At 40.6% G+C, this 15,842-nt stretch overlaps 1 protein-coding gene across 3 annotated transcripts in view; it reads left to right on the top strand.

The window, feature by feature from the left end:
• Window positions 1–15,842, top strand: part of b4galnt3b (beta-1,4-N-acetyl-galactosaminyl transferase 3b) — a 54,707-nt gene that overhangs the window by 20,206 nt on the left and 18,659 nt on the right. For all 3 annotated transcript variants that reach the window (XM_028450739.1, XM_028450738.1, XM_028450740.1), the window contains 4 exons: window positions 3,870–3,965; window positions 11,474–11,564; window positions 11,656–11,756; window positions 11,832–11,899. In XM_028450739.1, the coding sequence (XP_028306540.1) occupies window positions 3,870–3,965; window positions 11,474–11,564; window positions 11,656–11,756; window positions 11,832–11,899 (356 nt within the window). The remainder of the gene's footprint in view (window positions 1–3,869; window positions 3,966–11,473; window positions 11,565–11,655; window positions 11,757–11,831; window positions 11,900–15,842) is intronic.

Below are 15,842 nucleotides of genomic sequence, written 5' to 3' on the forward strand. Positions count from 1 at the left end.
TATTTAGATTATCGTTTATTCATTTTTTAAAGATAAATTTTGTTGTCTTTCCATGTGGGATAAATAAAGCAGAAATGCAAATCCCTGTGTTTAGTACCCAGCCTGTGTGATGCAAATCATTTTCTGCACTGATCTGTCTCTGAGTGGAACACTAAAACTAAATCTGGTATGTTTTAACCCATTTTGGTTCACTTAGGGCTGTAAAGCAGGCTTTACTTCCACAAGTAAAGTCACACACGTTACCTCACAGTGAATATAATGACTGGACAGACGCTCACATCCTCTTTGAAGCTGCAAAAGCTAAACCAGCAGCAACAATAAGCAAATGAGGCTTTAATGTCTCCACGTTCAGGTTAACGTTCAGTGACAGACGCCACATGTGCAGCAGCTTCCTTCATGGCACCCTGATGTTGAATTTTCTTTTGCTTGTGGTAAACAAATGAGTGCATTGGTTAACCAGCTGCAGCTCCTGCTCTCTCTCTCTCACACACACACACACACACACACACAGTGGGCTGGAAATATAAAGACTGATGTGAGGAGGGTTCTGTACATATTTTTCAATAACTCATAAAAGTCCTATAAATTGTAATGATAGAATTACTTATAGGGACTCTGATTTTCCTTTTGGTTTCCGTTTCATTATCTTTCCCTGTTTAAATGACTTAAACTTCCTGAAATTGTACCAAACATGTTATAATCAAGTCAACTACTGTTGTTCATTTTATTTTTATGTGCTTAAAGATAACTTACAGACACTCGTTTTACAGGAAAAAGTCCAGCGGGAATGTTTTATATTGTCCCAAAACACGGAAGTGAGGATTTAGTCGATGTCAGAGATATTTCACACCAACCAGCCGCACAGACTGCATTTTGCAAGATTATGAGCGAAATCGGACATATTTGTTCATTTTGTTTACACTTGCTCTCCTTTAAGTCACATGGTGTCTGGTGATAAACAGTGTGTAAATTTCCCAAAATATGCATGTGAGGCTGTTCTGTGTCATCTCTGTTTAACTTAATAAACTACACCCCCCCAACTCAATTCCTTCAATTGTCATTGGCACATTTTTTTTATTTATTTGAATTTTAATTAATTAATTAATTAATTAATTAATTAATATTTAGTTTTTATTATTTATCTGTCCTACAGTTTATATATTTTTGCATTATTATTAATGTTGGTAAAATAAATAAAACTATACTAATTTACTAATTTTATATCCTGTTCTCACTTCACTTTGTTTGCTCACTAATGTGAAAGTTTGCTTTAGTTTTGATATTTTCCTATGAGTATCTGCTGTTGTGCTTTTTTTTCCTTCATTTTATTACATCTACTGTACAATAATCACAAACTACTGTAGTTAACCTGTTAACATTTCCTCATTTACCATCATAAGTCTTGATTATTTACAGATTTCTCTTAAATAATTCAAACCTATGTTAAAGCCATTTGTATGAAAACTGTTTGAACTTAATCTAATCTGTTTGGATGAGCTCTTCTCCCTTTGTGAGGTTTTTCTTTGCATGGAGCTGCACTAAATGCAAAGTTTTGATTCATCTTCTGACTGTGGCTTCAGGTCAGCTACAGTAGTCTTCCTGTGTTCGTTTCCTCTTGTTGACGCTGAGAACTGCTAACCGTAAGACTTTGGTTTTCTTTTGGGAATGACCTGAACTATTGCTAGTTTCAGTGGTTTTTTGCTCTTCTTGTGTCAACAGCGTTTTTTCTCACCAACATGACACAGTTGTAATTAGAGCAGGTCAGAGATAGCTGTGTGAGCGTCACAGACGTAATGACTCATGCACTGCATGCGAAGGTAACATTATGAAGAATAGCCATCCATATTAATTTAGCCTTCTTTTAATCCCATTGTTAGATGGCGAAAAAGAGCAGCAGCACAAAATCATTATCAATTACATACACCATCAAAAATCCTCTTGATGTGAAAAAAACAGCAGTAAAAAAAAAAAAATCTTTCATCAGATAAAGACAAGATGTAAAAAATGTTAAGGTGTGATTTCCACTGTAAACGTTCTCTCTGCATTCATTGTGGGATGTGGAATCTTTACTATCAACAGTCAGTGTGTTGACATGTTGGTAAAGTTTTGTGCATTGCACTGTGGGATGTGGAGTCCTGTAGACAGATGCATAAAAGTGTTTTTACTTTATTCTTAGTGTGATTTCTTGAGTTTTCCCCAAAAAACTTCCCAAAACATTTCTGATGTTTAACCCTGTAAAACCCAAAAATAGAAAAAAATGCACCTCTCTTTTGTATTTTTACAGATAAAATACAGCCACAGTTTTAAATACTGCTACTGGTAGGGCTGGAAAAACCACAACAAGAAATCATGTTTTCATTCAGAATGACTTAAATCTGGTCTAAACAGATTAAAAAAACATTTAGAACTTGCAAATACTCAAATACATTATATTTCTAGTAGTAATAAGAATTTTTCACAATATGTGACCTTTTGAGAAGGGCTATGTCCCCATGTATTGTGCAAGGTGCATATGTCCCCTCTCACCCAACATTATAAAACTACAACAAAGACAAAATAAGCCGAAAATCTAAGTTGGTGCATGCATTCAACAATAATTTAGTAATTACATGTTCTAGACATTCTAATAATCACAAAAAAAGATATTCAGAGATTTTACTATCCAATCAACATTGCAAGGCTAAACAGTAATGACTATGTAAATATGGTTTTACAAAAAAAACAAAAAACATTTGCAAGTTTGTTTTTGGGACACCTAAAAGTGATGTTGTAATTTTGCAACATTGGTCTTTACAGGGTTAAACTGAAAGTCGTGGCAAAACAATGATGTGTGTTTTTTTTTTTTGTGGTTTACACAAAAAGATCTGAATCTGGAAAAAATAGAATGTGTCGCAGATAGAGGTGATGTCACGTTTAATACTGGGAACAAACTAGAACAAAAATGGAATCATACCAATCACTTTCCTCCTTGTCTGGAGAAGAAACACAAGAAATCACAGTAAGAAAATACAGTTGATCTTGTATTTTACATCAGTCAGCTGCTAAATTATTTGATTTCACTTTTGAGTAACACCTCGCAGCATCTTCAACATTGTATAGTGTAATTAAATGTCCAAATAAGCAGAAATCATCTGGTTTTTTTAATTATTTTAATTTAAAAAATATATAAATAATTGATTTTTGGAAGTTTAAGAATCGATTCATAATCATTTATGGTGTCAAACTCATTTTAGTTCAGTGGTCAAATACAGACCAATTTGATCTTAAGTGGGATTTTAGGTAGAAAATAGAGAAATTTCTACGTTAAGTGCCCTATTTTTCACTTCCATCTATAAATGACATGTTAATGATAAAGTATGCGGGGCGCCAATGTTATTCAAGCATTAAATGACAGATATTACATTTCATTGATTTTGGGACTGATTTGTGTTTAATTGGGGAATTTTGTGGAATAATTTGAGGAAAATGGCAGGACTTTGTAAAAAATTGAGAGATCGCTCAACAATCAGAAGAAATTTAAAAATATTTGCTATCATGTGATAAAAGCCAATTGAATTAGTTTAATTAATTGTTTTCACTGCCATTTTTACTTTCTCCGGCGGCCCAAATGAGATGCTCTAAAGGGCGGGTTTTGGCCCCCGGGCCTTAAGTTTTACACATGATCTATAATCATCATCAATTTGACTACAGTAGGTAGTGTAGGTGAAGCTGGTAGTTCTGTCACTGTGTCGTTGTCAGGTTGTATCTAAGGAAGTGTTTAGTTGACTTTTCCTTCATAAAAGCTGAAGGTAGAAGGTTGATGGTCCTGCATCATGTGCACAGCTGTGTGCTCCCTGTTGGTCACCGCTCTCCTCTCTCTCTTCCTGCAGTACAAAGGGCGGGCAAACCTGCACGTCTTTGAGGACTGGTGTGGCCGCTCCATAGCTGACCTCCGCAGGAACCAACACTACCCTCTGTATCCTCATGTGAGTCCGCTCACTTATTCATTCATTCTTCGGTTTTATTCACCGTGTGCTTTTTCTCTGGCGCTGTCAGCACAAATCACTGGTTTGAATCCACATTACATAAAAAAAAACACATTAGAAACATGTGATGTGTTCCACCAGATACACATACAGGCAATCTAATCATTAACAAGATGACATTTTAGTAAAAAAAAGTTACATTTTCAACAAATTCACACATTTTGACTAACAGAAGAATGCAGAGTATCAACTAAAGCACTAACTATTCAATTACAGAAAACTGGAATTAAAGAATAAAGGACGTTTTCCCTTTGTAATAAGTACACATATGGAAAGGTTTGCACAAATTAACACCTGAAATAATGGGCGTTTTTTTTATGTCTGCAATAAGAAACATTTTCCTTTTTGTTTCTACTGATTGGTTGATTGATCAATTATACTTTAATAGTGCCACAATGGGGAAATTCACTTGTTACAGCAGTGAAAAATAAAAGAAAATGCTAAATACTCTCTATTCAGAAAGGCGATATGTACCGATAATTATAGGAGAAAAAGAAAATATTTTTACAGTCCAAGTGATAGTTAACAGAAAAAATGAACAAACAATATTGCCCATGATAACAGAAGGGTTTGAAAAGACAGTAGCAGTAAATATATGGAAAACCATTAGAGCGTAAATGTGATCAACCATTGTAAAGCTCTACAAGTACTCAAATTTGTAGTAGTACTAGTAAAGCTTTGAGTTTTTATTAGTAACATATTTTAAGTCTACTAGTACTCAAGTTGAGTCTGTGTACCCCAAATTAGAGCTTAACTATGTTTGAAATCACCAATATTAAGTTTATGCTCAAACGGCTTTCCATATAAATATTTATACAAATGAATATTTGGTAAGTGAAGACATTTTATAAAATATTATAACTAAAATAGATTTACAGTCTGAGGCTGGAGGGGACGAATGTGACATGAAAAAACAAAGAAAAGTACTTAAAAAACACTGAAAATACAGACAAAAGTCCTGAGCTGCTTTAACAGTATGCCACTAGGGCGGCGCCACCCCCCAATCAGAATATTTTGAATTTTAACACTTTATTTAAAGATTTTTCAGTTTTATGCTAACAAACATATCAAGACTCATCATCACTTATTTTACAGAGATTTACACCACAATGCCAACCAGCGGCACATGGGCCCCCAACTTGTGCAAAGATATCCATAAAATTAAGCACACATAAAAAAAAAAAATAATTAAAAAAACATACAATACAATAGGCTGCACACCCCAACTCCTCAATGATTGAATTATGCATTATACATCCGACCGTGGCTCAGCTGGTAGAGGGTCGTCTTCTGATCGAGAGGTTGGGGGTTCGATCCCAGTACCTGACTATGTGTCGAAGTGTCCTTGGGCAAGACACGGAACCCTAAGTCAGTGTTTTTCAACCACTGTGCCGCGGCACACTAGTGTGCCGCGAGAGATCGTCAGGTGTGCCGTGGGAAATTATCCAATTTCACCTAATTGGTCTAAAAAAAAATTTTGAAAACATATTAATTATTATCTGCAAATAATATACCATTGTCGAGTGTCCGTGCTGCAGTAGTGACTAAAGGTGCGTGCACACCGAACGCGACGGAAGCGATGCCGTTGCCTTAAATCGTCCCTGATCGGTAGTTTGCACATAGTGGTGCTTTTTTGTCAGTCCATCATTTCATCGCTCCAGCGACGCGATCACTAGGGAGCTGTGTGTGTGTGTGTGTGTGTGTGTGTGTGTGTGTGTGTGTGTGTGTGTGTGTGTGTGTGTGTGTGTGTGTGTGTGTGTGTGTGTGTGTGTGTGTGTGTGTGTGTGTGTGTGTGTGTGTGTGTGTGTGTGTGTGTGTGTGTGTGTGTGTGTGTGTGTGTGGCCCCGGTAACAGGGTAGAGACAGAGAGAGAGAGTGTGTTGATGACGTCTTTTTTTTCCCTTCTTGCTCCGCTTCTACGGTTAAATGATCAACTTAACGGAGATATTAAAGGATGACTTCACTCAGAATGTGTTTGATCAGTAGTTACTGTGGTTTTAAAGAAATTTACCGCTTTAATTTTGAACCTGATACTTTGAGGAAGTAGAACAGCCTCCGCTGCAGCCGTCAGCACTGAAGCGGGAGGGAGGGGCTGCTGCCTCCGCTCTACAGACAGTGGAGGACGGGAGATATCGCTTCACGTCGCTTAAAAAGTTAAAATTTTTCAACTTTGATCATGCAAGTCGCGTCGCTGAGGGGGGGATAAATTGACGTTGCGTCATTTACATTGATTTTTAATGTAATCGCATCGCTTCAGTCACTTCAGTCGCGTTCGGTGTGAACCCACCTTGAGAGCGTAATCATGTAAAACTCTTCCATAACACTAGATGGCAGCAGGTAGCGAATTGCATTGTCCGTTGAGACAAGAGAATTAGTGAGGCATGAAAGTGACAGCTGGCGGTAAAAGCATTGTGGGTAAGCGAAACTACGGTGACAGTGATGGAGAAGTTTTTGAAGAGGAAAAATATTAATTCCGAACTGGGCCCTGGACAAAATTCGGACCCAGAAGAAGGCCCTAGTATGAGTGGAGGAAAGAAAGCAAAGACGGTGAGCTCGAGGCAATACAGCGAGAGTTATGTTTCATTTGGATTTACTTCCACCGGGGATGCAACGACACCGATCCCGTTGTGCTTGGTGTGTGGCGAGAAGCTATCCAACAGTGCTATGGTATAATTTTGGACAGAATTAGAGTTTGCAAAACACTTTGACGTTTTCTACTACCTTTAAGACCACATTGTTGTTTCATTTGTTATGTTCAAGCTGTATTTTTGAAGTGGACATGTTAAGTGCACTTTTTATTTGAAAGAAGAAATACAAATGATGATAAAGTCCTTTATTCTTTGTGTTTATTTGATTCCTATTCAAGACACTTTGATGAGAATGGCTATATTGTTAATATAGGCTACAGAGTATCATTTTTTAACATGTTTGGCTGGTGGTGTGCCTCGTGATTTTTTCAATGAAAAAAATGTGCCTTGGCTCAAAAAAGGTTGAAAAACACTGCCCTAAGTTGCTCCCAGTGGTCGACTAGCGCCTTGCATGGCAGTCCTGTCCCACTGGTGTGTGAATGTGAGAGTGATTGGGTGAATGAGCTGATATGTAAAGCGCTTTGAGACTGTTTCAGTGTGGTGATAAAGCGCTATATAAAATCAAGTCCATTTACCATTTACCATCCCACTCAAGTAAAAGGAAAACCTTCAACATATACAATGAAGGGCAACCATGTCCCATGATATTTATTTATTGACCCACGTAAGCTGTACCTTAGACACATCATCAACTCTCATACCCACTGAATAAAGGGAGGTTGTGCGTCCTTCCACTTTGTTAAAATTAGTCTGCGGGCCAAAAGTGATGAAAGGGCAATGGCACTGGCCTGGTACGCGGTCAATTCATGTCCATTTGGGATAACACCGAACACTGCGGTAATTGGGTTGGGATCAACCGTTCTGCCACATACATGTGAGAAAGCATCAAATATAGAACCCCAAAATCCACCCAATGCCACACAGGACCAAAACATATGGCTCATGGTGGCAGGCGACTGTTTGCATCTTGGGCACGCATCATCGTACCGTATATTCGAGCAAGCTTGGCCTTAGTGAAATAGGAACGGTGAAAAACCTTAAACTGTATCAAACAGTGTCGTATGCAGATGGACATTGAATGTATGAGCCCAATACTTAACTCCCAGGTATCATCAGATATTTTCATGTTTAGGTGTTGTTTCCAAGAAGTTTTGACCTCAGCCAAAGAAGTAGGATCTATGTGATGCAACGCATTATATATTTTGGAAATCAGTCTTCTGGAAATAGGTTATAGCTGCAAACAGTTTTCAAGGGGGCAAGCATGTGGTTTGTTTGGATAAGTGGAGAAATGCTTTGATGCAAAGCTACGGGCCTGGAAATATCTGAAAAAGTGAGATCTGGGAATATCAACATTTTTTGCAAAATCTTCAAATGACATAAATGAGCCATTAACAAACAGATCCCTGAAAAACACAATCCCTTTTGTTTGCCAAATTTGAAACCCAACTCATTTAAGGCTGATAGAAAAGAAGGGTTAGAAGTTACAGGAGCATAGATAAGGGTCTGTTTGAAGGAAAAATGGCGACGACATTGAAACCAGATACTGAGAGAGCTTTTAACCAATGGATTTGTGAATTTTATTTTCCCATTTAATGGCAATGAGGAACACATTGGAGTTATGGGTGTGGCAGAAGGACTAGAGCCCAGTTCCATAACAGACCAAAGTGGGATGCCGCCCTCTTTAAATGTGCGGAGCCAGGTGGAAAGTTTTACAATATTAGCTGACCAGTAGTAATACATGAAATTTGGTAGGGCAAGGCCACCTTCAGCTTTAGAGCACTGTAATCTAGATTTCCGAATCCTTGGGCATTTCTGGTTCCATATAAATGAAGTCGCAATACCATCATTTTTTTAAAGAATATTTTTGGAAGAAATAAGGGCAGCATCTGAAAAAGGTACATGAATCTGGGCAAAACGGCCATCTTAATAGTGTTAATACGCCTGGCAAGAGAGATTGGTAAGACCAACCAGCGCAACGCCACGGTCAAAGGTTCGATTGCAATATCGAAAAGCAAGGTGCTCAAGGGGAAGCCCTGGCAGGTACTTCTACATAGTGGGAAATAATCTGAAACAATATTGTTAGTCCAAAGTGAGGAGAGTGGCACTGAATATAAGATCTTAATCCATGATATGAATTTTGGCCCAAAACCAAATTTGCTCATGACCGATAACAAATATGGCCACTCCACACAATCAAAAGCCTTCTCGGCATCGAGAGAGATTATCTCTTCAGGCTGATCTGTGGAGTGGTCAGAATAATAAACATTGAATAAGCGTCAAGTGTTAAAATAGGACTGTTGATTTACAATAAAGCCAGTTTGATCTTCGTGGATGATTGTGGGAGTGATACCTTCAAGACGGAGTGCAAAAATTTTAGTAAGAATTTTATATTCTACATTTAGTAGACTGATTGGCCGATAAGATTCACATTTTTCAGGATTTTTATCTTTTTTTAGTAACACAGAGATTGTGGCTTGGGACAAGGTTTGTGGCAACTTATTATTTATATGTATTTCTAAAAACATATCACAAAGTAGGGGCGCCAACTTATTTGCAAATGCCTTGAAAAAATCACACGAAAACCCATCTGGGCCTGGCGCTTTGCCGCTCTGCAGAGACCCAATCGCCTTTATTTCAGCTATGGATACAGATCCCTCAAGTGACTCCTGTTGATCTGTCGAAATTGTAGGAATATCTAATCTACCTAGAAATAAATTTATATAATTTGCTGTACATGCAGTCTGACTGGTGTAGAGATTTAGGCAAAATGTCCTAAAAACTGTATTCATTTCTTTAGGGTCAGTTGTTGTTCGGCTAAAGTCTACTCTGATTTCTGGTATTGAGTTACTTGAAAATAGATTTGGGTGAAAACACGAGGGAGCTAAAAGTTCCGGTGGCCTCCCATGAGGTGGCGCGGGCGAGGCCGAGGAGCAGGATTCCATTGGCCTCCCATGAGGCGGCGCGGGCGAGGAGCAGGATTCCGGCGGCCTCCCATGAGGTGGCACGGGCGAGGAGCAGGATTCCGGCAGCCTCCCATGAGGCGGCGCGGCCGAAGCAGAGGAGCAGGAGTCCGGCAGCCTCCCATGAGGCGGCGCGGCCGAGGCAGAGGAACAGGAGTCCGGCGGCCTCCCATGAGGCGGCGCGGCCGAGGCAGAGGAGCAGGAGTCCGGCGGCCTCCCATGAGGCGGCATGGCCGAGGCAGACGGGAAGACCTCCGGCGGGCCGGGCAAAGAGGGCTCAGGCGGGAAAACCTCCGGTGGGCCGGGCCCAGACGGGACAGGCGGGAAAACGGGACTTGCGGCAGGGCAGGCGGCGGCCGGGTGCGGGGAGCCGGGACTGGCGGCTGGGCAGGCGGCGGCCGGGTGCGTGGAGCTGGGACTGGCGGCTGGGCAGGCGGTGGCCGGGTACGTGGAGCCGGGACTGGCGGCTGGGCAGGCAGCGGCCGGGTGCGTCGAGCCTCAGAAACGCTAGCCTGACAGCTCGGGGACACAGAAACGCTAGCCTGACAGCTAGAGTACACAGGAACGCTAGCCTGGGAGCTAGGAGACACAAGAACGCTAGCCTGGGAGCTAGGAGACACAGGTACGCTAGCCTGGGAGCTAGGAAACACAGGTACGCAAGCCTGGGAGCTAGGAGACACAGGTACGCAAGCCTGGGAGCTAGGAGACACAGGTACGCTGGCCTGGGAGCTAGGAGACACAGGTACGGTTGTCTGGGAGCTAGGAGACACAGGTACGCTAGCCTGGGAGCTAGGAGACACAGGTACGCTAGCCTGGGAGCTAGGAGACACAGGTACGCTAGCCTGGAAGCTAGGACAAACAGGTACGCTAGCCTGGAAGCTAGGACAAACAGGTACACTAGCCTGGAAGCTAGGACTAATAATAACTGAGGCCGATTTGGAAATCTCTGCAGATTGGCTCCGCCACGATATAAGTTTGAAAAAAGTGAATTTGTAGACAACAGTTTGTCATAATCTAGCATTAGTTTGTGTTGGGGCTGCTGTAAAGCAGTACGTCTTGCCATCGGGTCAGAGGCAGGAAAGTTGCAAGTGCTATTGTCTGGCCAGAGACAGCAGGGGAGATGAAAGACCCCCCGATCGCCCCATAAACACTTGTATTACCCTCACAGGGACAATGAGAAGGATTTATTAAGGTGAAAAACGTACTTAGTTGTGCTTTAATTAAGTTACAGTGGATCCAAGTACAATTTATAAAAAAAAGTGAAAATAAACACTTAAACAATAATAAGATTAAGGATTAAATAAAAAAAAATATTGAAGATTAAAATTGTTTACAAATACGGATGCAAATATAATACAAATATGGAAGAATATACAAGGCAAGGCCAATTTATTTGCATAGAGCATTTCATACTCGAGGCAACTTAAAAATGGCACCAGAAAACATTTAACAGTTTAAAAATCAATAAGAATCAGCAGTAAAAAATTAAATAAACAAAAATATGATGATAAATCTCCCTCTCAGTCATACGCAGTGGAGAAAAATATTTAGAAATGTTCCCATGTGATGCTGACTTCAGCTCTGCTGCAGTTAGTTCCACTTCTTTGCAGCATAACAACTAACAGCAGTGTCGCACTGTTTGCTGTGAACTCTGGGCTCCACTATCTGACCTGTACAAGTATGATTATCCATTTACAAACGACACTTTACAAAAAAGTTGTTTTCCATCTGTCTGAAGTGTCTGCATTCAAGTTTCACTTATTCAATAAACTAGAGCTAAAGATTTTCTAATGAATGTGTTTACAGGAGATTATTTGTCGAGTGTATAACTACTTCTTTACCTCTGTTACAGTTATTTTACGATGCTCAGATAAGATGTTGACTGACTCGTTCTGTCACAGATTCGAACCACGGTGTCAAAGTTGGCCGTCTCCCCTCAGTGGAACGACTATGGACTCAGGATCTTTGGTTTCATTCATCCATACACTAACGGTACACCGCTGTTGCTTGTGGGCGTGTCTGTTTTCCAGCTATGCTTGTTTTGTTTAATTATATATTTCTCTGTTTTTTTTTTTTGTGTCAGGAGAGTTTGTGTTTGCTTTGAGCTCCGATGACAACTCTGAGCTGTGGCTCAGCACAGACGACTCTCCTCTCAACCTCCGTCTACTGGCGTGGGTCGGAAACGTAAAGATATTTCCATGAACCTACAGATTGTTGCATCCCTTACACTCACTTGTGTCTGTATTTGTTGGGTTGTAGAGCGGCTCTGAGTGGACGGCCCCAGGCGAGTTTGAGAAATACTCAAGTCAGAGCTCGAGACCAGTCAGGTGAGTCGACTTCTCACTGCCGTTTAAAGGCCTGCGTGGGAATTATCAAAGTGTATACTGTGTACATGTGCAGACAGAAAGATCCAGTTCACAGCTTTAAGAAGCCTGTTTTAAATCTGACCTGCTGCACTGTAGCATTCAGATATCAGAGAAATTAAACACTGCCTCATCTGAAAAATCAACCTTTTAGTTAATTTAAAGCTACTGGAAATTATATATTTTTTGTATCAGATAAAGAGAAAGTGTAGGCCACATAGATCAGGGGTTTCCCAAGATTTTTCCGAATACAAAGTGACCCAGGGCCCATTTAGATATTAACACTTTCATTTCAATTGATCCAAGTCTTGGTTTGATATGTATTCAATAACTAAATCAAGTCCATTTACAGTTTAACAAGCTAAAACCTTGTAAAATAAATGATATGATACACTGTGATCATCTCAAAGACATTTCTTTTTATTGTGTATATAAACCTGCACATACAACGACACAGAACAGGTGAGCAATTAGAACAAATCAAGTTGCTACAAGAACAAATATAAAGGGTCAACTCAATATTATTAACAAAGATATTCCGAAATACCAAAATGTTTTGATTTAGATACTCAAAAAACTGAGGAAAAATTCTGATAAATAAAATAATACGGTAATAAAATAATACATTAAAAATAATAAGTATCTAATTAAGTAAACAAACTGTAAATAGAATTTAAATAAAGTGCAATTGAAAATATTAGCTTATTACCTTCTATTGAATTTGACAATTTATCAGTCTTCATTTTTGCTCGACAGAAAACTCATTAACAATAACAACAGTCACAACAGTCCATTTTTAACATGATACAACTCCCATTTTATGTTGACCTCTTAATGAGATCATGATCAGATCCTGACTGGATGGAATGGGGGAAAGGCTCACTCTCAGGGGAGCCTCCAGTGATTCTCTGAGTCTGTTTTGAGCTTTGGTCTTAATTATGGCCACAATGGAGAATCCTGATTCACACAGGTATGTCGTCGTGAATGGGAGAAGGCGTTTGACAAGCCTCAGTACTTGACATGGATACTCCTTAGAGACAACAATCCAGAAGGAGCTTTGGTCCAGTTTGCCCCACTGCAGCTTTAACGTGCTGTCAGTGGAAACTTCAGAAGCTGTGACTCCACATAAGATGGCAAAGCAACATGATTTTCAGTGACATCCATTGAAAATGGGTCCACAACCCATGTGTGTCCCTCTCTGGGATCCTCCAGAAAGTATTCAGCAAATTTATCAGCCAGTTGTGAGAGGTGCTGAGAGACTGAATGGCTGATCGTCACTTTGGGGGAGTGTTCCAAAATATCAGACAAAAGTGAAAACATGTCAATTCTCTCTTCCTGGGCCCTCTTCATCCACCAAGTGAGTTTCCTCCTGAATGCTTGAACTTTGACTACAACAACAAATATGTTGCTATTTCTCTCTTGATGCTCGTTCCTCTCTCTCTCCCCCTCCCTCCCCGCTCTTCTCTTGACCTGCCTTCAAACTTTCCAAAGTCTCTCCCTCAGAGGAGCTAGCAAGCTAACGTAGCCCAACAGCAACATCACAGTAATACAAAATGCACTGTTAAAAGCATATTACTGCAGCGCTTCTCTCTCTCTATGTGCACACACCTCAGCAGCAGCAGCAGCAACTCAGTGTCACTTACAGCAGCCTCACGGAGGCTGCTGTGCACACACAAACAACACATGCACTACAGAGTTCTAGTGTAACAATTACAAATCAAACATAATGTAAATCAAGTAGCAGTAATTACCTTTCAAGCAGAAAAGTCACCAATTCCATCTTCTACTCCTCCAGACCATACACTGTAAAAAAGACGGCGCTCTAGCTCTGGGAAAAGGGCGAGGACTGTGAGCAACAGCTGCCAGACAGTCCATCAAACACAATCCTGGCTCTGATTGGTTCTTTTTGCTCGGTCACATTGCATTCTGGCAATCTGCCAAATGCTGCAGGAGCAGCAGGGGGGACTCAATGAGCCTGTTTTTTTCACACAAACTACTAGTTTGATGTAAAGATGTCCTTACATCGTGACAGCCTTAGCAAAGTTAAAGGTGCAGACTGCACCTTTAACTTAGTATTGGTGTAGTAATGTGCAAGAGGAGATTTTGTCTCATTGAGAAAAGAAAAAAACCTCATTCCTCAGCTCAAACAAACACTTGAGTCCTCTTGAGAGCCATCTCACCTCAGTGTGATAGAGCAGCTGGACATGATCTGCTTCCATGGTCTCAGAAATCTGGAGTTCACAGCATTGTTTTTAACGAAATTGATGGTTTTCACATCTACATCATCACCTCATGGAACTCTGATGAGATTTTTTTTGCTGCATGGCTTTCACAATGGAGAAAACAGTGGGTTTATTTAGCGTCTGGTACACGATCAAGTATTTGCCTGATGACGCCACGATGCGTGCCTGTCATTGACGCTGCACCGTCACTGCATACATACTGGACTCGTCTAGCTGCAAAGTGAAAAACTGACTATTTTTTTTTTCTCCAGAAGCTGATGCTGTATGTCTGATGCCATGTCAGCAATACGGCGACTCACAGTGATGTTTGACAGTCATCAGCTTTTTGGCAGCAGCCTCCCCGATCATCTCACGGCACATATCTACAGCGGCAGGCAGAATCAATTTTTCCGCTATGGTGAACGCCTTATTACTTTGCGCCACGCGTCTGGCTACAAGGTAGCTGGCTTTTAAAGAACTTTTAGAGTCGTGACACGATTGATCTTTTCTGCATCTGTAGCCCATTTTCTTTTGTTTTGAAAAAATCCACCGGCTTTCCAACAAGGTTTGGATGTTTGGTTTCCAGATGCCGCCTTAATTTTGAAGGCTTCAGTGTTTCAGTGGCTATCGTTATCGCATACTCAACACACTGGGCTCTCGGCTCTGCCTCAGTTTACAAAGACACACTTAATAAAGTCAGGGTTGTACTTGCGGATAAATTTTGCCTTTGAGGAGGGGGTGCCACCACTTTCATCTTCACTTTTTTGTTTTAAAAAAGTTTCCATAACTTCAGCCAAAACTTTGCACCTGTCTTCTTCTGCTGCTGCTTTTTGGAACGCAGTATTGCCAGATCAGATTGACAGTTTCCAACCCAATCACATCTTTGAACCCGCCCATTCCAATAAAAACCAGCCCAAACCACAAAGTTGCGAGACACCCGTGTAAACCCGCATAATCATAACACAGCTTCAGTGTACACACGCACACAGTAGAGCTTTACTTGCACCAAAAAAAGAAGACTTGGCGTGAGAGAACACGTCCCAAACCAGTCTGACCAGAATGAAGCTTCTTATCTCTCTTTAAGCCTGAATCTGTTTCAGTCAGACGGTGTTTACATCTGTGCGCGTGCATGTAGAATGATCTGATGCAAGTTTTAGAAACTTGACGAGCAGCTTCATGTACACTACGTCTGGTTGAAGCACTGTTTATATTGGACGGTGCACACAGGCAGCTTTGGGGGCAGCTAAGTGACTGCAGGGGTCCTCAGGTAAAGACGGGACGAGAGCATCTGAGCAGATTGCCTGTATTAAATAGACGGTGTGGCTGATGTATGTGTACCTCAGTTATTCAGATTAGAAAGGGTTAAAACAACCCGTGCACACCTGGAAGTCTCTTTTGTGTCCAAGTGTGCAACAATTATTATAAAAAAAGAAAAAAAACAACAGAAAATCTCACCTACATTGCTGAAAACTGAACATAGGGGGCACCATTGCTCCATAGGGGAGCAAAATTACAACATCGGGGGGGGGGGGGGCATGCTCAACAGTGCTAGCAAGAACTCTGCGATTGCAAAAGCAACAGATTTTTCCAATTGAATTACATCATAATTGTAACTAATTATCAATTACACAATTATAAATAGGTTTTTGTCATAGCATTCTGAGCAAAATGTAGTAGTCGGACAC

The sequence above is a fragment of the Gouania willdenowi genome, chromosome 6 (assembly GCF_900634775.1).
Source record: "Gouania willdenowi chromosome 6, fGouWil2.1, whole genome shotgun sequence".
Taxonomy (NCBI): domain Eukaryota; kingdom Metazoa; phylum Chordata; class Actinopteri; order Blenniiformes; family Gobiesocidae; genus Gouania; species Gouania willdenowi.